This window comes from Panthera leo, chromosome B4 (assembly GCF_018350215.1).
Source record: "Panthera leo isolate Ple1 chromosome B4, P.leo_Ple1_pat1.1, whole genome shotgun sequence".
Classification (NCBI taxonomy): domain Eukaryota; kingdom Metazoa; phylum Chordata; class Mammalia; order Carnivora; family Felidae; genus Panthera; species Panthera leo.
Window position 1 is genome coordinate 114,342,527 of NC_056685.1, and position 25,840 is coordinate 114,368,366.

A 25,840-nucleotide genomic window follows, 5' to 3' on the forward strand; every position below is an offset into this window, starting at 1 on the left:
CAGGTAAGGATCTGCGCATGTAATCAGTATAGCCTTCTGGAGAACAGCTGAGTAGTACCTATCAAAATTTTAAATGCATATGAACCTTTCACCCAACAGCTCCACTTCTGGGAATCTAGTCAACAGAAATAGACAAGATGCACAAAATATGATTAAAGATGCATATTGCAGACTTTGTAAAACTGACATCAATTTAAATGTGCAAATGGGGGGGGGGGGGGCTCCTAGGTGGTTCAGTTAAATGTCCAACTTCAGCTCAGGTCATGATCTCATGGTCTGAGTTCGAGCCCTACGTTGGACTCTGGGCTGACAAGCTCAGAGCTTGGAGCCTTCTTTGGATTCTTTCTCTTTCTCTCTCTCTCTCCCTCCCTCTCCCTCTCTCTCTATGCCCCTCCCCCACTCATTCTCCCTCTCCCTCAAAAATAACCATTAAAAAAATTTTAATGTGCAAATGGGATTAAATTAGGATCAACAGATACTATACGGATACCAAGGAAATACAATGCCACAGTGTAAACATTCAAGAACACATTTCAAAAAGCACAACTATGCAGCATTACCTGCTAAAGGTCACTGTTTTAAAAACCCAGATTTATTTAAAAACCAGTAGGATTTTAATTTTAAAATTAGCATTCCAAGAAATTTTAAATGTGAAAATGTTCAATAATCTTGCATGAAAAAACTAGGTTTGATAAATGCTCAATCTGTATATAAATTTTATCAAAATATGTACATATTAACAGCAAAAGGGGAAAAAAGAAACCTGTACCATCTTTGTTACTGGAACAACAGTAATGTATCACTTTTTAGAGGAGGAGGGGGTTGGAGAGACACAACATTTGGTTCTAATACAAGAGCAGTGAATAATCAGTCACTGCCTAGTGTGAGGCGGGAGTAACTCGGCCTACAGGCCAAACCTAGCCCCCCACCTATTTTGGTACAGCTTGCAAACTCGGTTTTTTTGTTGTTGTTTCCCGCAATTTCAGTAGTTGGAAATATTTTGTGACATGTGAAAATTGACGTTATATCACAGCATATAGCATGTCCAATCATTTAAAATGCTCTATGGATGCTTTCTCACAACAATGGCAGAGGTGAGTAATTTGGTTGGACAGACCTATGGCCACAAAGCCCCAATATTTTCTTGTAGAAGGAAAAAACGGATTGTGAGACTTTGGTCCTTCTTCATTCCCTTGGTTACTCACCGTCCTAATGCTTTCTGCCAAAACAAGGAAAACAGCACCAAGTTCAAATCTAGTGCAAGCAATCTACCATGTCTAAACTGCTTTTCTCAGGTCTTGAGTAGTCTACTCTTGAATTCAAGCCAGAATACTTTGTTTACATATGGGGGTGGGGATGGGGGCACAAAAAAGGGAAGGGGGAGAGAGAGAAAATCCCAAGCAGGCTCTGGGCTGTCAGTGCAGAGCCTGACGTGGGGCTCAATCTCAGAATCCGTGCAACCATGACCTGAACCAAAATCAAGAGTTGGACGTTTGATTGACTGAGCTCCCCAGGTGCCCCAATCATGAACCATTTCATGGAATATGGCGGGTAAGAATGGATCAGAGTATGCAAAAAGGAAACCTGCTAGTTATTCTACATGGCAGGAAGATGAGGTGAGGTTATCAATCTCTGATTTCTAAGACCTGTTTTACCCCATAGATACAAATGATTAGTAAGGGAGAAGTGTTAAAAGCTCCTTAATGAACACGATGAAATGAACTTTCAAATGAAAATGAGACTTCAGTTGCTGCTCTGCTACAAGAGACAATAAGCAAGGTCTAAATATTCAAGCAATTAGTCTATTACAACATATCAGACCCTTGAAACAATTACATCAAATCAGGAGAGGCTTGGCAGTGTAGCAAGTCTACATTCAGACAACTGAAACACCACACCAAACGGCACAGATGAAATAAGACCAGCTGAAGGAGGCCAAAGTTGTAACTGGGAAGGAAGACCTGAACTCTTCACGCTGAGCTCTACACTTACCAGGAAAACTGTAGCCCAACTTCTAGTTTTGCAGCCAGGGGAAATTTACCCAATTTGTAGTAAGCTGTAGCAAAGCTAACCCTTGGAACAAATCCTCCTAATTTCCAACATCAATGAGAAATGAAATTAACACATGGGAGTGTGGCCAAAGTATCAAACAAAGTGTCATCAGTCTGGGTGGAAGGTTACAGGTTTTTATTCTTTATATTTTTTTCAAGTTATTACATTCAACAGGTTTTGCTTTTGTGATCATCAAATCATTTAAAAAATAAACCCCCGATATAATTCCTTAAACTAAGCAGCATGCTAAATAGCTAAATGTTATTACCCCCAGCCCAAAAATACATTATTCCAATGAAATATTACATTTTCCTTAAATCGGCTGATGAATTAGCTGCCCTATAATCATGGCATTTCAATTGTTTTTTGGCCAGCTTTGCGAGATAAGGCTACTTTTCTAAACCTTTGCTGCTGCAACTAACAAAAATCGGTATGGCTAGCATAGCCAAGAGATTCCTGAATCATCAAATAGAAAAATAATGCCAATTCCTAGGACACCAATAGTTCCATTTCGCTAAAATTGTTTATGATGTCTTGCAGAATACCAGATTTCCTCCCCTATTCTCCTTGAACAGTGCTAAACTATACAGCACGTGTAGCTATCCTGGCTTGTATTTAAGCTTATTTTAAATTACTTCTGTAGGGGGCAGGGCAGGGAATAAAATAAAATGCTTCTGCAATTTTGTATTGCAGTATGTTCTTGGTCTAGAGCAGGGTTTAAGTTCTATACACTTCAGATCTAAGATCTTATCAGGCAGGACCAAGAATAACTAGTGTGGAAACAACAAAGCAGTACAACAAAACAAAAAATCAAATAAAAAAAACATAAAAGCTCTTATGAATGCCTCAGGATTTCAGAAAAGCTCCTCCTAACAGGCAGAATCCATTTTTAAGAAGCCACTTACATATTCAGATTCTTTTCTTCTCCCCCGGGACTTTGCACATGCTGTTCCTCCTGCCTGGAGGTGTTCATCTGGCTTGAATCCAGAAGAGCAGACCTTCCCCAGTACTTCCTTTCCCTTCTCCAGGCAAAGTTGGAACTGCTGTTTGTCCGTGCCCCTGGCCCATCAGAAGGTCCAAAAGGGAAAGCCCCATGCCTATCTCATTCACCTAATCATCCCCAAGTAGTACAGTGTTGGATGCATATTAAGCTTCTGTCAAATTACCGGTTTCCTTAAGCTTAGGAGTCACAAAATGAAAGGCTCACAAGGGAAGAGGAAGAAGACTACATGAAGGGGCAAGCGGGCTGGAAGGGGACTCTAACCAACTGGAGGGTCACTGGATGAGAAAAGAATGACAAGCTCTTTGTTAGGGCGGCTGCTGCTCAGCTCCTCCCAGACGGTGCTGTGCACAAAGACTGGTCATGTCTGCAGTAGCCAGATGTTCAGATCATTCAGGTCACCAAAACTCTGGGTTTTCACGTGCATCTCCTGACTTTTAAAAACGTTAGCACCGAATTCAAAATATTTTAACCAAACACATTGTGTGGGCCAAGGAAAACAGGCCCAAAAGCCAGATGTAGGTGCCGGTTTTTGAAATCTACCCTGGCCTTCCCGAGCCTTTTTAATCCTAAGCAAGTTCAATCAACAAACTGTCTCCTTCATCTCACTGCTTAAGTCTTATCAAAACAATGGGGACTCTTAGCAAAATTACAAAGGGAAAAACATGATGCCATGAAATCAGGAATTCATATGTTAGAAACAAAAACAGAATTATTCCATTTCAGTACTTCTATAACTCTAATTCAGCAGACATCAGAGTCCTATTCTAGACATATTTTTATGGTACAATGGCTTTAAATTTGGAATTTTATGACCTACAAATCACTATGTGATACTAGCTATCATCACGAGCAGGGTCACCCGCATTAAAATAAAGCTGCTCTCTACTGAACTGCCTGAGTGTTGGTTTCGGCCCCAGAATGAGACTCGGTTTCCTTAGTTGCAAGACACCCTCTGTACAAGCACAAGAATTGTTATACATGATAACTGCTCCTAAGAGCTTTAAATTTACAACATTAAGGTTACGAACAATTTTATTCTGAATTAAACTAACATTTGTTTCCAAGCAATGCATTTTATTTGGAAGGATACCAGTTACCAGTCATCAAAACCTTTTGTTATGTTGAAAATGTAATTTTAATAGATAATTCTTCATCTTACATAGGAGCACAATAAAATACACCACATTCTGAAGAAACTCCAGAAGTTATGAGAATAAAGAGTAGGGGAAGTTCAGATGGGCTACAATATCCATTACCTTAAATTGCAAGAGACAAAGGTTCCAACCCGCAGGTTAACATTTACATACTTAGGACTGGCTACACTGATGACTTAAAAATAACAAGGATCAGAAATTAGATATGGAAACGGGTGGGAAAGAACAGTTCTTCTGAGGGGAGGAACTCTGTCAATGCAGAAAAAATTACTTAATATCAAACAATAGCTCCCAGAGCAAATACTGAAGGATGAAAGTAAGAATCATGAACTGAGGATTTGATGCTCACAAAGGAAGAAACCTTTCGGATGACACTTATGCAAGCTGTTGCTTGAGATCTGCTCGTCAGGTCTACAAGGAAGACTCATAAATGCCTCAGCAAATCCCAAATGATTATCAGATTGGTGTTTCCTAATAGTATCATACACCAGTGGTTACACATGAAGTTTTCAGACAAAAACTAAGAAAAAGGTCATAACCGAAATGCCAGACAAACCAATGTGGCACATGTGAGTCCTACACAAAGCCAGTCACAACGGCTGCTTTGCTGTGACTCTCCTGTACAGTAATTTTCAAACATCATGGCAAGACACCAATGATCATCTAACTAATCAGACAACACAAACACATTTATTTCAAATTTCTAGGAGGTAAAAAAAATATCAGATACCAATGCTTTATGCATGCTCAGGGCCAGCTTATAAATACTCCATTCAGTGATATCTTAACACAAGTTTGTATTAGTGAAAAGAAACTGGCAAAATCCACCTCTTGTCATTCGACTTGTCAGATGGTGAAGACCAAAACAGAATGTTCCATCAGTTTTAATTTTTAAATACGATTGTCACATTGGGAAAATGAAACACAGTAAAATAAACTGTACAAAGGCAAAGTAGAATAACAAAAAATATTTTACTAAAACATAAGATTTACAGAAGTTTCCAGACAAGCCATACAAAATGGTCACAAGCTTTTTTTGAAGGAAGGATTCTACACTTGACAGCAAAGTCACAATGTTATTAGTGAGGGCTGTGATGTCTGTTTAATGTTCCCATTTTGGTTCAAACAATCAAGCTTGTCCATCTACAGCGTCTAAATAAAGTTAGACTTGGCTAGAGAGCATATTCTAAAGAACTGGTTAGCTGCTTTTACCCAATGCAATTAGATCACCATAAAAAGGGGGAAAGGAGCCCATAAAATTAAAACTACCTCTCACCCCCTCAAAAAAAATAATAAAGAGAAAACACCCACACCCCTGCAGCTAACCCTGACAACTACCTTCATTCACAGTGCTTTATACTTTAACCATCATTGGGGAAATGAATAAAAGCAGAGAGGGGCCACTGCCTTTAAACGTTTCACAACAATCCAGATGGTACTTCTAGCCTCTGCTCATGCTTTACAACAGTGAATCAGGACAAGACATAGATTTGCTAATGTGCATTTAATCACCAAAGGACTGAAGATGTCTGGGCTTTTATTCTGTAATGTTTCTAAGACTGTGTCCATTAAATGCAAACAAAAAAGGAAGAAGTCTTGGCAGAACAGGAGAAGTGATGCACACTTGATGATCAGATCGATTTTAAATATTATTCATGGCATATAGCCTAGTCCATGCTCTAGCTGTAGACAAAAACAAACATGCAATTATTATTTTACTTAGCTCCATGTTACTTTCCAAACTCTATAAAAATTACTTAGTATTAAGTTAAATTCATGCCATCTTTCTGTCATCTGGATCAGACAGAAAGCCTATATAGGTCTAATTACCAAAACACTACAATGGAATCCAGAAGTTCTACAGAATTCAACAGGATGAAAAGACTTGTCTCCTTTTGTCTCCTTCATTTCTAGATATATAATGCTCTCCACTAATTTCGTTAAAATCTGTAGCAGGAAGAAGCTCACTGATTTCAAACTCCCTAGCTCGAAAGTGACACATAGTTTTATTAATCAGATGAAATACAAAAGCAGCTCAAGGAGTTATAAAAAGCTTTCCGTTTTCTCTATGTACTGCTAGATAAATAGCGCACACACGGTATTTGATACACCAGGTATAGGTTATCCAAGAGTTGAAGAGCTCCCCCAATTACAGGCTGTCTTTAATTTGGGGGTCATGAAGCAGGCCGTAAGTTGGAGCTTAAACATCCGTTAAGAGGTGCTCATATACTAGAAGCGGGGTCTGACTTACTCCTCTCGATACGTATTTTTTTTCTTTTTGCTAAGACTCTAAAAGAAGTTTTTTAAAAGGTAGTGTGTATTTGTTTTAAAAAGTGGAAGTGGTGTGAAGGAGAATGGATATTAAATACCTGTTTCTATGGCTTGGGCTTCGTTGGTCTTCCACTGCTCCGCTACATCATTTGCTAATGGATCATCTGGATTGGGAGCACTTAACAATGCCTGGATCGATAGCAGAACTGTGCGGATCTGCAGTGCTGGGGACCACTTATCTATGAAGGCAACAGGCCCAGAATGATCAAGCATGAAACAACAGCCCCAGAACTACTGCATTTCATTCCCACAGACCTTTGTGGTCTTTATATAATAGGCAAGATTACAATGTTCAGATTCTCAACATGGAATGCTTAAGAGAAAAAGGAGAAATCTTACTTAATAGCATATATTAATAAAGGTAACACTTACCTTTCAAAATATCTAAACATATTCTTCCCAACTTGTCTACATTAGGATGATAAATTTTGGTCATGAAACGTACTTTAGGGGCTGCCATCGGGTATTCTTCTGGAAGGAATAGTTCAAGTTTAAAAGTCCCTCCCTCAAAGGGGGAATCCTGGGGGCCAGCAATGACCACATGAAAATAACGGGCGTTGCTCTCATCTGGTTCTGCTTTAATGCCAGGAACTGGTTCCGCCAGCAAACGCTGGGTTTCCTACAATAGAAAGACAATGCATTCGTCAAACAAATGTCACTTTGCTGAACACCAAATTAAAAATTAAGAAGTTCACCTCTTGGAACTGGACTTAACAGAACCTCTCCAATCTCCTGATGGGTTTTTATTCATTTTATAAGACTATTTAAATCATCCCAATCAGCTGAATGCAAAAGCAAATGAATACTGATGACACATATACTCTGTAGCTACAAATATCTGAAAATATGTTGATAATAAAAATTAGGCTAATGAAACTGATTTTATATTAAGTTGAGAAGTGAGGAGAGGGGAGAGGGAGGAGAAAAAAGAAAATAACACTGGAATTATCACATAAGTAAAGGCAACTTGCTCTCTTTAAACTCCACTAAAACCAAGCTGTTTAAAAAGTAAAATTTGGGGTGCCCGGCTGGCTCAGTCAATGGAACAAGCAAACTCTTGATCTCGAGGTTGCAAGTTCAAGCCCCACACTGGGTGTGGCGATGACTCAAAAATAAAATCTTTTTAATAAATAAATAAAAAGTAAAATTAGTGCTAAAAGTCACTAAAAACCTTTCCCCTGAAAAACAGAAGGGAATGTAGTAGGGACACGTGCCTAGGCACCTCAACAGGGCTAGAGAAATATGTACAACCCTGACGACGAACCCTTACGCTGCTCCCCCAACAATCAATCTTTAGTTCTCTTTTCCATCTTTCTCCCTCTCTCCTAAAGTACTCGAACGTTCTCTCTCTTCAAGCCTCCAGCATCTTCATTCTCACCCTCACTTTTGGCTGAGAACTCTGCTTTCTATTTCACAAAAAAAGACACCGCCTTAAGTTCCCACTGTAGCATCTGTATACCCACCTTCAACTGCGTGCCCACATGTTCTGCCTGTCCTCTTGTCACTGTCGATAAAATGGCCATCACTCTTGGCTAAGACTAACCTCTCCTCTAAAGAAAGCACTAGATCTTATCTCCTTCTTGCCTATTCAAGGACATTGCTCTAGCATCTCTTTCCTCTCCTGAATCATCTTCCCTTCTTTATTGGATTTTTCCCAAACTGTACAAACTTGCTATAATTTCGCCCAATAAGAGGGGCAAATGACCTTGACCTCACTCTCCCCAGACCAGCTACTGCCCCACTGCTCAGCTGCTTGTTGAAAGTTATCTATGCTTGCTTGTCTCCAATTTCTCTCCTCCCCTCCTATCTTGAACACAACTCTCCAATCAGGGTCTAGCCACTAACCTGCTTGTTGAGGTCAGCGGTGATTCCCGCACAGTTCAATCAAATGGACAATGCTTAATCTTCATCTTACTTGACCTAAATGGAACATCTTTTCTAGCTGGTCTGCCCTCCTCCTTGTTCCTTGCTCCTCACCCAGCTTCCATTAGCCATGTTCTCCTGTCTTCCTATTAGTCTGGCAGCAACCTCCATGTTGGTTCTTATCTCCCCAGCACTGAAGTGCCCCAGAGCCCTGTCTTAGGGCTTCTCAACTACACACTTCCATAGTGACCCCATGTAGTCCAATGAATCTAAATACTAAATACACTCTGTATGATGCCTTGCCAAATTCATATCCGGCACAGATCTCTCCCCTGGATCACACTTCCTCCATCCATAAAGACCTGTTCAACAGCTCTTCTTGAATATCTGATAAGCACCAAACTTAGCATTCCCCACCCTCAACCTGCTCCTCCCTCAATGCCTTCTTTTTATCAGTTAACTATAAATCCATCCTTCCAGCAGGATCAAACATTGTCCTTCATAACCCACCACATCTAACCTGATTGGCAGATTTTGTTGGCTTAAACATCAAAATATATCCATGGCTGGACTACTTCTTACCACCCCACGGCTACACTTCTGATCCAAGCCACCATCAAGCTCTCACCTGGCATACTGCAATAGCCTAACTTTGTACTTCCTGCTTCTGACCGTGCTCCCCACTCCCTCCTGGGTCTGTATTTCACAGACTTTTCAAATTCCTTATAATGGCCCCCCAAGAAGAGGTTTTACGCGATCCCCTCACTCAGCCTACTCTTAACTCATCTTCAGCTATGTTTCCCCCAACCTGCTTCCACCCTGGCACTTTGTTTCACCCAGATTAGCTTCTTTGTAGCTCTCCAACCTGCCATACTCCTCCCTCAAACAGCTCTGCACTTGCTCTTTTCCCCCAAATTTCTATGTGGTTTGTCTCTCAGCTCCGAAGATCTTCATGCAAATGTGTTTTCTCAGTGAAGCCTCCATAACTGAAACTGCAAAACCCCATTCCACCCTAACCTCTACCCTCCCTCTATCCCTGTTCCCCTATTTTATCTCCACAGCACTACTAACATATTACATATCTAACTTATTTTGTTCAGACTGGAAGTGCCATAAAAGGAGATTTGTGCCTGTTTTATTTACTGCTATATCCTCAACATCTGGAACAGTGCCTGACACCACAGATGTTCCATAAATACTTGATGAATTATGAATCTATTTGATGTCACAAAGAACAAGGAATAAACTATCAGAATTTCATCTTTAACATTAAAGCAGGGTTATTCAAAGCAGGATGTGCACATCAACTATCAGAATTTCATCTTTAACATTAAAGCAGGGTTATTCAAAGCAGGATGTGCACATCAGAGGAGGAAAACAAAAGGATCCATTCAGGCATAGGAAGAAATAATCTAACTTCTATTTATAAACAACTTACAAACAGCCAAAAAATGTTAACATGCAATAACGGAAATGGACAATACTGAGTACAATTTCATATATTAGTAATATATTTTCAACATTTTGAATAAGCATGTGCAATCAGAAGTTTCAGAACACTGCCATATCAACAGTTTTAGATATAAAAAATGAGAATACTGTATTTATGCTGCCTTCACTTCAGAAAACCCATACACCTTAATACCATTTCACTCTAAGCCTACAGTGCACATACTAAAAAAGATTTACCTTTCATATACTAAAATAATCATAAGATCCAGATAAAAAATTAAACCCTTTCCCAAATTGTGTTAATAAACTCATAGCCATTTAAAGTAATGCCTTAACCCAAAAACACCCTAGTCTCTAATTAGAGACTAGGTTTTTGGTTTGTTTTTTTTTGTTTTTTGCTTTGTTTTAATCATGGCAATGCAAGGGCAAATGGGAAGCTGAAATGCTGTAAACTAAGGTTCAAAGTAAAACATGTTTAGAGCATTAAAAACATCTCAAGATACAATAATGAAGCCTCCCACTGTGGGAAGTCCTCCAACATGGAATCAGAACAAGAGGCCGGTCTTCATTTTTTGCAAAAAAGTGAAGATACTAAGGATGAAGAGTAAGAGTAAATAAAAGAATGAGAAAAAAAACGGATGGTAAAATTCCCTGAATTCTGGCCTCTCCTCACCTCCCTCCTCCTTTCATTTTGTCCCAGGTCTTCGTATTTTTAGAAGCCCATTAAGAGAGAGATTGGTAAAAAAAGAAAAGGCTGGGGTCCAAGAGCCCCAAACCCCACTCCCTGGTTACACAAAGTAGTAGCAGCTCTAGTCAAGACTATAAAAAGCTCCCGAAGGGCCTCCAAGATCATATCCCAAAATAGCCTCAAAATCACTCTTAGAACACACTGTCAGAGACTGCATTCCTTCCTCATCTTCAGTTCCTCCGCAAAATCAGAGGCTTTCTAAAGAATGTACACGTAAACATATCACATGGCCTGGTCAATTACAAGACTTCATCAGGGCACAATCTAGAATAAGCTTTTAGGTGTGGAAGACTTTTTCAAATAGTTTTTATATGCTCTCAAGTTCTCACAGATTTTGATATAATGAACAGATGCATAATTATTTGATTATATGGCACTGATTTCCCAAACCCACAGCATAAATTATAGGAGGAAAAACAAATAAAATCCAAACCAAATGGAACAAGTCTCACCCACAGAAGTTGGAGTCCGTTGTTTTCCCCAAAAAAGGCAAAATTGGGTAAGAAATAAAATCGTTCATATTACTTACTATTCACACATGGTAAACTATAAAACACCTCCTAGTTTTATATTATTTTTTTGGTAGAAAGACAGTGAAGTACACTGTGATTTCTTCAAGTCTGTAAGTAATGGGTTCAAATTCCTACCACACTGCTTACTTAACTACAATATCTAAGCAAATAATTTACACTGCTCTGAGCCTCAACTGCCTTATCTATATAATTAAGATTACCTCTCATGCAGAGTTGCTATGAAGATCAAAAAATGTAATACTGCAGAAAGACTTAAATGAGATCCCATAAGGCGGCCATAGCCCTATACAACCAACTCAAAAAGAATGTTAAGAGCAAAGCACAATAACAAATCTTAAGATTTATTAAATAACAGTTTGTTTCTAAAGAAAATAGAATAACCATTAGTTGCACTGTGACCTACTTGTTTAAAAGCAATCCTAGGACCCAATCCCAGGTAGCAACTGAGTTTAGGTCATACAGAACAAAAAGTACCCTAGACTATTTAGGGAATTAGTTACTAAAAAGTAGAAAAGGAAGTACATAAAAGTAGAGTATGAATTTAAGTGACAGTATGATTAAGTCTCAAGGAAACTCATTTTACAGAGGGAGTATAATAATTCATGCTGTAAATATTTTTTTCACGCAATAAATACTTTAAGAAGGAATTAAGTAACATCAAATTGATCTGATCATCAATAGATCTACTGGGACTTGAAGAGCAAATCCCAGAATTATACACCACAGTAAACTGTAACACTTGACAGTCTGTCAACTAAATCCCACGAACTAGGTATTTTCCCCCCCTTTAAAGTTCAGTAACGCTTGTGCTCACTATAGCAATGGAAGGTCTTACATGTTTTTTAAGGCAGTGATTGAATAATGTACAGTAAAATTCTAGATAATAAACAGAGTTCTTAGAAAAAGAGTGGTAATGTGCATATGAGAAAACTTAACTTTCTCTATACACTTCCAACATACATCTACAGCACTCAGGTTTTCCCCTATTTAGAATATTCTCTGAAACACAAAATGCAATGTATTACTCATAATGCCAATTGTAGACATTTTAGATCATCTCACCCAAGAACCATCTGACTATACTGGACAATATTATCAATTTTGTTATCACAATTAGTCTTAGAAAAACTGACAGATGCCTCAGTGATACCTATTGTCTATTCCAACCTCTGTTAACTACATCTTTAAGCAATTCTAAAGTATTAACAAACAAGGGCTCCTTTTTTGGGATTACTGAAAAAGCAAAAGCCAACTTATCATTATATACATAATTGTAAACTACTTAAGGGTATTTACAACATCACCCCCTACAAGTGGGCATTTAAAAAAACGTTACCAACATTTTTGAATGTCATGCCCCTAACATTTTATACATGAGCCAGGTGGTTTTTACTGACAATTTTGGTTAACACAATGAATTTTAGGAATGCAAACTATCTCCTTATAGTAGAATTGACTGTGTTTATTCTGGCTGGGATTAGAAACAGAGCCAAAGTTGTGCTCAATTTCCCTACTACACTTCCCTACAAATCCTAAAGTCAGCTAGAGGTATGTACAGCATGAAAAGAATGGTCGATGAATGTTTTCCCTACAGCAGTGGTGCCCAACAGAAATATGAGCTGCAAATATAATACTAAATTAGATTCTCCACTAGTCACTTTAAAAAGTAAAAAGAAACAGGTAAAATTAATATTGTAGTTAACAATATATCCAAATAGCATCATTTCAACACATAATCAACATAAAAATAATTGGGGCGCCTGGGTGGCTCAGTCAGTTAAGCGTGATTCTTGGTTTTGGCTCAGGTCACAATCTCATGGTTCATGGGTTTAACCCCCGCATTGGGCTTTGCACTGAAGGTGCAGAGCCTGCCTGGGATTCTGTCTCCATCTCTCTCTCTGCCCTTCCACCGTGCGCGCACTCTCTGTCTCTCTCAAAATAAATAAACTTTAAGATATATATATAAATTATTAATATTTTACAATCTTTTTCATACAATGTCTTCAAAATCCAGTAATTTAGATTTATAATACATATCAATTCAAACTAGCCACAGTTCAACTGCTCAATAGTCACATGGGGCTACTGAACAGGAAACTGAAAACACAAGACAGTCCTGTTAGAATGATGTTACTTACAGGTTATTAAACTAATTTTATTTCATACAGTGAGTAAAATCTGGTAGAGAAAAGCATCACTTTTTCCCCTCCAAAAATTCTACACAAAAAGTAATGTCAGACCATTGGAATCACTAATAACAGGAATGTGGGTGTTAGTTTGTTACAGTCACAAGACTGTGCTTGAAAATAATGATTTGCAGCAATTTCGAAAAAACCTAGATGGATAAAAATTAATTCAAACAAGGTAACCGCATGAGGAAATTAAGGGTCAATCCCTGAGAAATAATTTTAATTTTTACAGTCCACACTACCCCCTAGTGGATGAAAGACCTCACTTACCTATTCCAACACCTTTTCCTTCACAAATGGCTCATAAATTATTTTCCTGTAATTCACTAAGTTTTTAAAAAATGCTTATCCTGAAGTCAGATGAGAATAAAGATTCTCAAGGCATACCCTCCACCTTCCTCTTTTTCTCCCTCTACTCCCACACACATCAACCTCACAATTTCCTTCTCTGAAAAGAAGGAAAAACTGGAAGAAGCTGTTTCAAAGGCTCTAGGTATCAAGGACTACATCTTAGAGTTCAGACCAAGGTACCCCTTTAATGAAAAGTTTTTTTCCAGTTGGACTGGCAAGTAGCAGAAAGTGCAGTTAACCCGTGAACAACATAGGAGTTAGGGGCATCAGCCCCCAGCATGGTTGAAAATCCACATTTAACTTGTGACTCCCCCAAAACTTAACTACTAACAGCCTGCTGTTGACCAGAAGCCTTAGCTGTAACAGTAAATTAACACAAATTTTACATATTATATACCGCATTCTTACATTAAATCAAGCTAGAGAAAAGAAAATGTTAAGAAAATCATAAGGAAGAGAAAGTACATTTACAGTACTGTACTGAATTTATCAAAACAAAAAGATGCACGTATGAGTGGACTCACGTGTCAGTGGACCAGCACAGTTCAAACCTGTGTTAAGGGTCAACTGTACTCTGTATTCAACTTGGAGTAATAACCAAAAGATGGGACGGAACAACCTGGGCTAGAAGCTCTAGTTTTTTCTCCCGAAGACTATATCAATAATTTGACTTTATCAAATTTCTGGAAGCCAGAGAAGGATTTCTGAAAAACTAAGTACAGTCAACCAACTTGTTTCTCTGGTTTGAATTAGTCTGGAAGCCTCTTCCCTGTACTTCAGTTTCCTGGGCATTTATACCATTCCTCTTACTATAGCTAGGACAGTAACTGTTAGCTGACTAGTCAGGCCCTAAATTGTCTGAAGATAGGAACTCCAGCTACCAAATGGTGGTGGTGAATGAAGTGCTAAGCAAATGCTTGTTCAGTGAATACATACTTGCATGATTAGGTACCACATGGAGCTGAGAATTACTATACTTACTGTGTTAGTTGGTAACTTCCACCCCAGGAACGGCATTTAAAATTATTCCAATCATTGACAAGACAAAAATCTGAAAATCCTACTAACAGAGTGTGCCTACAATAAGGAAAACCACTAGCCTGAATTCCTTGTCCAGCACCTCCCAGTTCTTTTGTCCCACTAATAAGTACACCAGGTTATACTATAGTCTGTTTCTTTTCCTCCCCCCACTAGTCTGTAAATTCCGCCAAGGGCAGGGACTCTATGCAATTATCAAGCACTATGCCCAGATAGGCAGAGAATCAATAAAAGATCAAGTAACAATAAAAACGAACTGTGGCAAATAGTGACTTAAGTGCTCTACATGTATTATTAACATTTAATCTTCATACCCATTTTACAAACGAGGGAAATGAGAAACTAAGAATGACCACTTACATTATAACCAAAGCTAGCAAGTGGCAGAGCCAAGATTAAAATCCAGATTACTGGGTTTAATCAGTCTGGCTTCAGAGCCTGACTGCTTAATCTCAATGGTATACAGAAAGACAATTAACAATATACAGTAAATGTCAAATGTTTGGCAGGATAGTAAATAACACAGAAGTCAAGGGCTATTTTCAGTAGTTCATAATCATGAAGAAATGCTTCATGAAAGAGGTAAATTAATTTAAGCCATAATGTCATTTTTTTTTTCCTTTGGGACTGGCAATTGAAGAAGTATAGTCTTATTAACATAAATGAAATAGAATAAATCTGCTTTATTTTGATGGAAAATTTGGGTGTATGCCATTTTGACCTGGAATTATCTATTACATAAGCTACTTTGCCTATCTCTTATATTACATGAAACCACTATGCTCTGAAATGTTATGACTCTGAAATATGGATTTACTAACAAATGTTTATTGTTTACTTTGTACATGACATTACGGTATCAACTAATTCAAAGGAAGAATAAAACAAAGATCTTGCCCCTCAAGAAGTTATTTCATGTTGAGTATGAAGTACACATAAAAGTCAATTTTCAATTTTTTTTAAGTTTATTTTGAGAGAGCACACGAGCGGGGGAGGGGCAGAGAGAAAGGGAGGGGTCCACGGAGGGGGAGGGGGAGGAGGAGAGGTAGAGGAGGGAAAGAGGGAGAGGGAGAAGCAGGGGAGAGGGATGGGGAGGGGGAGAGAGAGAGAGACACGGAGAGGGAGACAGAATGAGAATGAATCCCAAGCAGGCTCCTCGATGACAGCGTGGAGCCTGATGCAAGGCTTGAACCCACAACCAAAAGATTGTGTCCTGAGCTGAAGCCAAGAGTTGGATGCTCAACCAACTGGGCCACGCAGGCTCCCCTAGTCAATTTTTGGAAGATGCATTTTAGAGTAGGGTATGTCAAGGTCTTAGAGAAGGTGGTACAGATGTGATTAAGAATACTAACAACACGAAAAACAGCACTACACTAGAAGCACATTATGTCCCTGCTGGTTTCTAAAGACATTTTAGAAGTTTTCTGGGGGCGCCTGGGTGGCTCAGTCAGTTAAGCGTCCAACTTCAACTCAGGTCACAATCTCACGGTTCGTGGGTTCAAGCCCCGCGTCGGGCTCTGTGCTGACAGCTTGGAGCCTGCTTCAGATTCTCAGTCTCTGTCTCTGTCTCTCTCCGCTCCCCCCCCCCCCCATGCTCATGCTCTGTCTCTCTCTGTCTCTCAACAATAAACATTAAAAATAAATATACATACAGAAAGAAAGAAAGAAAGAAAGAAAGAAAGAAAGAAAGAAAGAAAGAAAGAAAGATTTCTGGAAAGATAACTTTACATCTCCATCTTTCTTTTTTTTCTATTTTTGAAAGATTTCTAAATATCAGCATCACAGTTAAAGACATGCCAACTACTCCTTCATAAAACACTCATGAAATTCTTAATGATAAAACTGTCCTTTGGATACCCAGCACTGTAATTAGACTCATGAAAGTTAACATCTCCATTTTTTTCTTGATTTCTGATTTGATGGATAATATAAACACTTCATTGCCTGGACTTTCTTTAGCACCAGCTCAAAAATTGTAAATATGTCTTTAATGATCTGAATAATGTAACTGTCCTTCTGTCTTAATGAATTCTGTGTCTTAGGAATGATGTCTTAGAACTCTGAACAGAGGATCTGGCTTAGTAACACTTCACTGAGATTGGGGCTGTTGAACAAGGTCCCTAAGGCACCATTAACAAACCCATCAAAAGCATCTTTAAAATATTTGCATATTTTAGGTTTGGGGAAGACGTATGTAACTTAGTAGGCAGAGGAGGAAAGGTCTTCTGTATTCATCCTGAATGAAAATAGGAAAATTCTTAAATGCCTGTTTCTATATAGTGAAAACTAAAATTATGAGTGATGTATTAGCAAAAACCAGTGAACATGTACTTTTTAAAAAATTCAGCATTTAAGTTAGAAATTACCTCAATTGTGGGTTTCTTTCTTAAACTTTTAACTGGTTACTTGAAGTTGATAATTCATTTTAAGGCCTTTATGTGTAATTGTAGCCATTTGTCTACAAACTCATCTATTAAGCAATAGTAAAATCCCCCCCATTCATTCATATCTTCCCTCCCCTTCCTGAGTGTAATGCTGAAACTGGGAGCTTAAGAATGTGGAAGTTTGAAAATAGAAAAACTTATCTATAGTCACGTAGAAGGAATGCCTGGCAGCATGAGGCAAAATGAGGTTCAAAATGGACCTTCATCATTCCTTTTAACAACCTGACAAGCAAAAGAGCCTTGTTGTGAAATAAATAATCCCCTAGCCTTTATGGATTCCCAGCTCCCTCAACAGCAGCTTTAGTCTCACAAGATTTCCTAGCTGTCTGCCCAGCATCTAAGACCTAGGCTCAGTCAAAACCTGTGTATCAAAGCTAAAATACACAAGAAAGATCCACTGTGGAGTAGTTACCTTCAGACAGCAACGGAAGGGGTTCTAGAGTAGCATGCTGTACTTGGCATCTGCAATCAAACTGCAGAGTGTGATGCATACAATGCTGGCAGTGAAGTCTCCACCATGATGGGATTCTGAGCCTCGGGATCCTGAATGCCTCGTTGGCACCTTTGAAGATCATGTGAGGTACCTAATAACTCAATAAATACTATTTCCATTCAACCTAGCCAAAGTTGACCTCCACTGCTTGCTAAAAATACAAAGTCTAAGCTAGACAGAGAAGAAAGTGAAGAGAAGGTAAGAATTAATAGACTAGGGGGTGGGGTGTGGATGAAGAGGTTAAGAAGTGAAATATCTCTTTGGGATTAAATGAGATCAAAGGAGAGCACCCAAGTCGGCTAATCTCTTTATCAAAGAACTTCTACCTAGTATAACAGCCTTTAAAGAGGGAGCTAATTTCACATTAAGAGAGCCAACTTCAACTAGACAGTCTGGTACATCTACTGGGGAAAAAACTTGGAGCTAGGACACCTACTAAATTAAATCCCAATTCTAACTGTACCAATTTGTTACCCAACCATACAAACTCACTTACCTCCCTAGCCTTCTAAAAATGTAGTCCCTTGAACATTTCAAAGGTTCTCTCTAGCACTAAAATTGATTGGAAATTTTATTACTGGAATGGGTTAAATCTTACTGCTATATACCTCCTTCCAGTAGAAGGTCCCTTTTATAATACTCTTTAACCTTACAATTACTGTTCAATATTTTGACCTCCCTGTTGAGGGAAGAGGTATTATGGACTGTATCCCCAACATCTACACCAATGCCCAATATCTAACTAAATAAAGAAGTTTGTTGCTAATGAGACCTGCTTTTTTCCGAATTATTTTTCACCTGCTTACTAAAGAAAAATACAGTATCAACTTAAATAGGCTACACTCCTAATAGCCAAAATCTAATTAACATTTTAGTATGTTTATATTTTATCCTGATAAAAATAAAAGCCCTTAAAAACAGTTTAATATTTTTATACTTTTTCGTTTACTGTGTCACTGCATCCTGTTCTCCTGGTTGCTTTACAGGTAAATTAATCAATAATCTTTGCCAACTGTATGGCATAAATAGGCACTTTTACTAGCCTACAAGCTAGTGGCTACACTTGTACAGCTACCATATATCACTTACCTAATCCCTGATCACTAGTTACATCAGGTTTCAAATGTGGTAATCACAATAAAACTTAACTGCTAAATGCCTTAGGTCTCCACTAAAAGTCCTACACTTACATTAACAGACAAGAAGATGGACAGAAGCAAAAGCAGTTTGAATTTTCAATGAGGCAAACAAAAACAAGTTATAGTTGGTCCAGATTTGCATTCTTAATTCAATTGTGCTGACATAATTTTGTCCAAAATCCAAACCACAGGAAGAAAAAATTATTTTTTTCACATACTGCATACTAATTCTGAGATAAATTAGGAAGCGATCAGATATTAGGATTTCTGTCTCCCCCCAAAACAAGCATCCCTTAAGAAGCCTGCCACACTGCACAACTCCAAGAGAGGACCATTCACATCACAATCTGTATGAATAGCACCCCCTGAAGCTGTGCAGGGCAAGATCCTAAATACTTTGGATTAAAGAATAAAACTTCAGTTTAGCAGCTGTACAAATCAGCTTTATTGTTATCTATCTCAGGGAAAATTGATTATACTAAAATCAAAACAATTCTAATAAAATCACAATGTATTATTTACCTCAAATATACCATTTCCCTACCCACTGTTGACAAATGGGCATTGACTGTGCTTTATAAAGATTTGTCCCATTTCAGGGGATTATGTTTAAGGTCATCTATTTTATGGAACTAATACATAAATGATGAAGTTTACCCACACTGAGGAGATACTCATTCTTTCCCAATTCACAGTGAAGCAGCATCTTTGCAAATCAGAAAGCAGTGATAACACTATAATGCTCAGCATTACGATAGGCTCTCCTCTGCACTCTAACCCTCTCAACCACCCTAAAGCTAGACTAATGTATTAAAGAGATAAAGAAGTAGAAGTCAAGTAGGCTGTACAAGCTAGTACTTGGCACAGCTGTAAGTCAAGCCCAGAAAGCCCAGCCCCCCATCCTGTGCTCCTACCACATATATCCCACACACCTAGTTCCACATACCCAAAATCCTTCTGCTATGGAGAATTAGCAAATAGATCTAAGACATTTAAGACACTAACCATTATTTTGCCCACAGAGAAGCATTTCTACCATTTTGAAAATCAACTGTCACTTAAGAGGTAAGCAATTAACTAGATGCTAATTAAAAAAGCAAGAGTATTATTGGGCAGTAGGAGTGCACTTTCTGCAAAAACTATCCCTTATGCACTTTCCCCCGTCTGACTCCCCAGCTACACTAGTCCCTATAGGTCAAGGCCAAGGTGTAGCATTTGCAGCCCTAATAATGAGCACCACATAGTGTCTCACGTTCCATAGTGGCTGAATGAACATATCTACTACTGAAGTAAGCCCTAGAGAGGAAAAATATACATATATTGACAGGTAAAGGGGGATTCAAGAACTTCCAAAAATGGTAGGCCCAAGGCTTTAAGGAGCCAGACAGTGGCCATAAATGGCCAGGAGTATGCAGAAAAAAGGACTTTTTAAGGCTTTAAACCCAATCTTTATGAACTAATTCATACTTTTGCTTAAAAGCCTTGGCCTGGAGGAGCACTTGGGTGGCTCGGTGGGTTGAATGTCGGACTTCAGCTCAGGTCATGATCTCACGGTTCGTAAGTTCAAGCCCCACATCAGACTCGCTGCTGTCAATGCAGAGCCCACTTCAGATCCTCTGTCCTCCTCACTCTCTGCCCCTCCCCCGCTCACACTCTTCCTCTCAAAAATAAACATTAAAAACAAAAAAAGAAAAAAAAAAAAAAAAAACCATGGCCTTGATATCTTCCTTACAAGTTGTACACTTAAAGGACCAAACACTAAGCACCAGAGTATCGGGCTTAAGTTTCCTTTGCCCCATTAGCAGCTTTGATGATCTAATAATCATTTTTGTCGAGTTTAATAATGATCATTTGCTCAATACTGGCTGATGTATTAAAGATTCAGTTTTCTACCTCAAGGTTTTTGGAACAATTTGAAATGAAACTTCTCAAGAAACCAAGGTTAGAAATTTTAATGTTTCACACATTACCAATCTAGTTTGAAAATTAAATAATATCAAAAGATCCAGCTGGAGTATATAACTCAGTAGATATTTTATTCTTCTGTGATTTCAGATGATTATTTTGTCCTGTGCTACTGAGCCAGAGAAGGAAATGACCCAGACAACTCAGATTTTAATGTAACTGAAATAACCACAAATTCACATACCGAGGCAGACATATTATATGACAAAGTGTCTGTGTATAATACTGGGTCAGATTCACCCACTTCATGTGGACAGCTAGTCTCTGCAATAATGCAATATGAATGCTGGACTTAGGGTTTGCTAGCAGTGTGAATATGATATCATGTAAAACTGCACCTAAACAACAACAAAATTTCAAACAAAAATAACAAAAGCTTACAAAATTATAAAATAATTGATTTATGTGGTCCAATAGTGGTTTCTTTGAGGAAAGTAATTAGATGACTGAGACACAGAGGTGGGGGACACTTCAGTGAGTATCCTTTTGATTTTGTAACACATGCAAGTGCTACTTACCAAAAACAGCAAGAAAAAATGTTTTTAAAATAAAATCACCCAAGGAAATTGAATAAGCATTTTAAGTAACCCTATTCTGAAAGTGGCAATGTCTCATTATCAAGAAAACCCTTAAAACTCAGAATAGACAAACTTTTTAAGTTATTTAGTGTTGTGGAGAAAACTGGCTCTCACATACATCACTTGTGGGATGGATTACAAACTAACCCAATCTTTAAAATTTCACATCTTGGAATTTATCATAAGGAAACCTGTGGATGTGTTCAAAAGTACACCTCCAGAAATGACCACACCAAAGCCTATGAGAAAAAGATGTTGTTAAAGGTAATGTGTAACACCAAAGAAAGACACCCCCTATATAAAGTGAAACCACACTTCAAAACAGTATAATCTTTTAATTAAGTGTTGTGCTGGGGTGGAATAGTCCAAATCTTAACGAGATGTTGGTTTTACAGCTGTTGTCAAAACTTAAATTTGTACACTTAAAATGGATGCATCACTTGTATGTAAATTCTACCTCAATAAAGTTTATATAAAAGGAAAAAGAAAGTGTAGTGTGTGTCTTGAGCATATTGAGGGCAGCAATTGGGTCTTAATTTGGGTAGACAGGGCTCTTTATTCACCTATTTGTTGAGACTTAGAGGCAGGAGTTACACTGATCAAGCAGTTATGAATTTGAGCAGTGGAGCAACACAGGAAGAAAGAAACTAGAGGAAAAACACCAAGAGCCAAGGACATGGCTTATGACCATTGGCTGCTTAAACTCCTAACTCTCCAATAAAAATCACTCAACTTGAGGGGGCACCTGGGTGGCTCAGTCGGTTGAGCGTCCGACTTCAGCTCAGGTCACGATCTCGCGGTCCGTGAGTTTGAGCCCCGCGTCGGGCTCTGGGCTGATGGCTCAGAGCCTGGAGCCTGCTTCCGATTCTGTGTCTCCCTCTCTCTCTGCCCCTCCCCCGTTCATGCTGTGTCTCTCTCTGTCTCAAAAATAAATAAATGTTAAAAAAAAAAATTAAAAAAAAAAATCACTCAACTTGCAAAATGCTTGCAATCACACAGTGGATTCTTTTATGGAAACTGTTGAAAGGGCTGAGCCGTGTGTCTGAGTTAACAGCAGGCAAAATGAAACCTCAAGACCTTCAACTACTTGATAAATGGCCAAACCTTAGGAAGGATACTGGCTTTTCAGAAGCTAATGAATTAGAAAGCTAGATAAATTTAGTTAGAACTCCAAGGTGTAGGGATTGACACCAGAATTAATCCTTAAAACTGACCTGGTTGTTCACACATGTTGTTTCATTTAAGCCCCAGAACCACCTCTGGAAATGTACACAAGTGACAGAACATGGATAGAAGCCCACTTCCGGTCAAGGGCTCTCTTTACACTCAACAGTCAGAACTTTGAATCCTCAGCATCCAGCAGTGCTTCACTCACATCCACACACTCATGTTGGGTGAACGACAGAGTCAGAACTATAAGGTGTATCAGAGCTACAAATACAAAATGTTTCTTCATTTGTTCTCATAATATACGAAGTGTCCTTAGAGCTGATGCAGAGTCACCAAGGATAAACTGCGGAAGTACCATTTGCTTTGGCATTTTTCTCTCTCTAACCCTGCTTTAACATCCTAGCTTGAAGACACGCAGTTCTGGTCTTTCCTGAGATTTGAAGGTTGGTCCAAAATACAGGGGAAAAGATTCAACTGATTTGGAACAAAGGCACTTCTCTATAGTAGATGTTGCTTACTTTTTTAAGGTTATTTATTTATTTTGAGAGAGAGAGCACGTGTGCACGTGCAAGGGACAGGCAGAGAGAGGGAGAGAAAAAAAACCCAGGCAGGCTCTGGGCTCTGTGCTGTTAGCGTGGTGCCCAATGCAGGGCTCAACCTCACGAACAATGAGATCATGACCTGAGCCTAAATCAAGAGTCAGACGCTTAACCGACTGAGCCACCCAGGCACCCCTATATGTTGCTTTTTAAAAATCCTGACTGTCAAATGGTGTGTATGTTGGCGGAGGGGAGTTGCAGCAGGGGTCCCCTTACCCTAAGTGTAATTGTCCTATCTCCCTTCAGATGTCTACATCCCAGCTGGGGCCCCTCAACCCAAGTTTCTAAATTTTAATAATTTCAATCTTTTCTGTTTTCTTCCCAGATTTGTGAGTGGTACCTGCTTCCTATTCTACCACAATACCTTAAAGCTCTCTTTTCACCCTTTCAGTCAAGTAACACTTTTTAATTATTATTTTTGATAGAGCGCACACATGCACACACAGGGGAGGGACAGAGAAGGAGAGGGGGGAGAGGATCCAAAGCAGGCTCTGCACTAACAGCAGAGAGCCCAACTCCAGGCTTGAACTCACAAACCATGAGATCATGACCTGAGCTGAAGTCTGACACTTAACCAACTGAACCACCCAGGTGCCCCCTGGTAACACATTTTATCTGTGATAGTTCCCACATGTTCACAGAACTGCCAGACTAAGGATTAGTCCAGCTGCCTGCACACCACTTAGTACCACCCCAACCTCCCACTCCTGCCCTCCACTCTGCAAAGGATAAAAGGACAGCTGGGAAGTAGAAGGGCAGTTATGCCAGTTAAGGAAATGCCAATCCTAGAGGGTGCCCATGCAAGTACTTCAGGCCCCTACATGTTTGGGAGCCCTTCCACTGGATATGAGTAGAAGCCACAATGCCCATATCTAACAACTAGAATCAAATAATCAAATTCAGTATTCAAAGGGTGGTTACTCAAAAACACTAATTTGAAAATATATGCATCCCTGTTTATTGCAGCATTATATACAATAGCCAAAATATGAAAGGAGCCCCAGTGTCCATCAACAGATGAATGGATATAGAACATGTGGTGTGTGTGTGTGTGTGTGTGTGTGTGTGTGTGTGTGTGTGTAATATTATTAAGCTATAAAAAAAGGGAATGAGATCTTGCCATTTGAGACAATCATGGATGGACCTAGAGAGTATAATGTAAGTGAAATAAATCAGATACAGACAAATACCATAATTTCACTCATATTTGGAATTAAAAAAACACAACAAACAAAAGGCACAAACAGACAAATACAGAGAATAAACTGATGGTTGCCAGAGGGGAGGAAGGTGTGGGGATTGAGCAAAATGGGTGAAGGGGAGTGAGAGACACAGGCTTCCAGTAATGGAATAAGTCATGGGAATAAAAGGTACAGCACAGGGAATATAGTCAATGGTAATGTAATAGCTTTCCATGGTTACAGACTCTAGTTACACTTGTGGTGAGCACAGCATAAAGTATAAACTTGTCCTAGTCACTATGTGGTAACACCTTAAACTAATGGTACATTGTGTGTCAAGTGCAATTCAACATTTTTAAATTTTTTTTTTAACGTTTATTTATTTTTGAGACAGAGAGAGACAGAGCATGAACGGGGGAGGGTCAGAGAGAGAGGGAGACACAGAATCCGAAACAGGGTCCAGGCTCTGAGCAGTCAGCACAGAGCCTGACGCGGGGCTCGAACTCACGGACCGCGAGATTGTGACCTGAGCCGAAGTCGGCCACTTAACCGACTGAGCCACCCAGGCGCTCCGCAATTCAACATTTTAAAAATGTGGTTTACTGGTAACAATGTATAGGTTTCACAGAGGTCAAGACCAACACTATACCAACTAAGATCCACCATTCCTCACTTTTTAAAGCAGCAGACCACAGCTAGATGCCCTTCAGAGAACAATCTGATGATTCGTGCTCAACGCAAGCCATACCCAAATGTGAACAACCCAATTTCATAATCTGGCAAGATTTCTGAGATTCCCAACCCCTATACGACCAACTTCTCCCCAGCCACACTTCTCCAATACCCCTGACAGAAGATTTAGAGTCCAGCAATACTCTGAGGCAACACCTTCACATCTATGGGAGTCAAATGAATCTACAGAAAAAGGTAAACTGCAGATAACAAGATTAAGAGAATAATCCTTGGGATCTCCCTGCCAGAGGATATAAATAAATATCCCTTCTCAGTCTTTCTCAGTTCCATTATAAAGCTTTTTCATTACAGATAAAAACAAGACTCTTAATACTGAGTGAAATGGGCAACATTTCTGTACTTTGCAATTAATCACATTTTTTCCAGATACTTGTTTTCCAACCAAGGTTGTGGGATTGATTCTACGATATAAGAGGCAGCATGATAATGTGAAACATGCACAATTTTATAATTTTTTAAAATGTTTATTTATTTGAGAATCTGGGGGCAGGGGCAGAGAAAAGGAGAGAATTCCAAGCAAGCTCTGCACTGCAAGGTCTCTTGGTTAGTGAGATCATGACCTGAGCAGAAATCAAGAATCAGATGCTTAACCAACTGAAATACCAAGGTACCCCACCAAGATACCTCATAATTTTATAATTTTAAAGTGAATCTTTGGACTTGGAATACAACCTGTTTGGGGTCTTAGAAAAAAAATAACCTTCTTTCTTCCCCTTTTTCTTAAATTTATTGTTTCTACCCCCCCCCCCCCCGCTCCAGCCATACATTTGCTTTCATTTTACTAAAATCAAATATTAAATTATT

The 25,840-nt window shown here is 39.0% G+C and overlaps 1 protein-coding gene across 1 annotated transcript in view; it reads right to left on the reverse strand.

Moving 5' to 3' along the window:
* Positions 1–5,694: 5,694 nt before the first annotated feature.
* The window catches only part of UBE2N (ubiquitin conjugating enzyme E2 N), a 35,346-nt gene continuing 15,200 nt past the window's right edge, over positions 5,695–25,840 (reverse strand). Inside the window, exons 2-4 of the mRNA XM_042947355.1 lie at positions 6,913–7,159; positions 6,579–6,719; positions 5,695–5,892 (exon numbers count right to left, since the gene is read on the reverse strand). Of these exons, the coding sequence (XP_042803289.1) occupies positions 5,852–5,892; positions 6,579–6,719; positions 6,913–7,159 (429 nt within the window). The 3' untranslated portion in view covers positions 5,695–5,851. The remainder of the gene's footprint in view (positions 5,893–6,578; positions 6,720–6,912; positions 7,160–25,840) is intronic.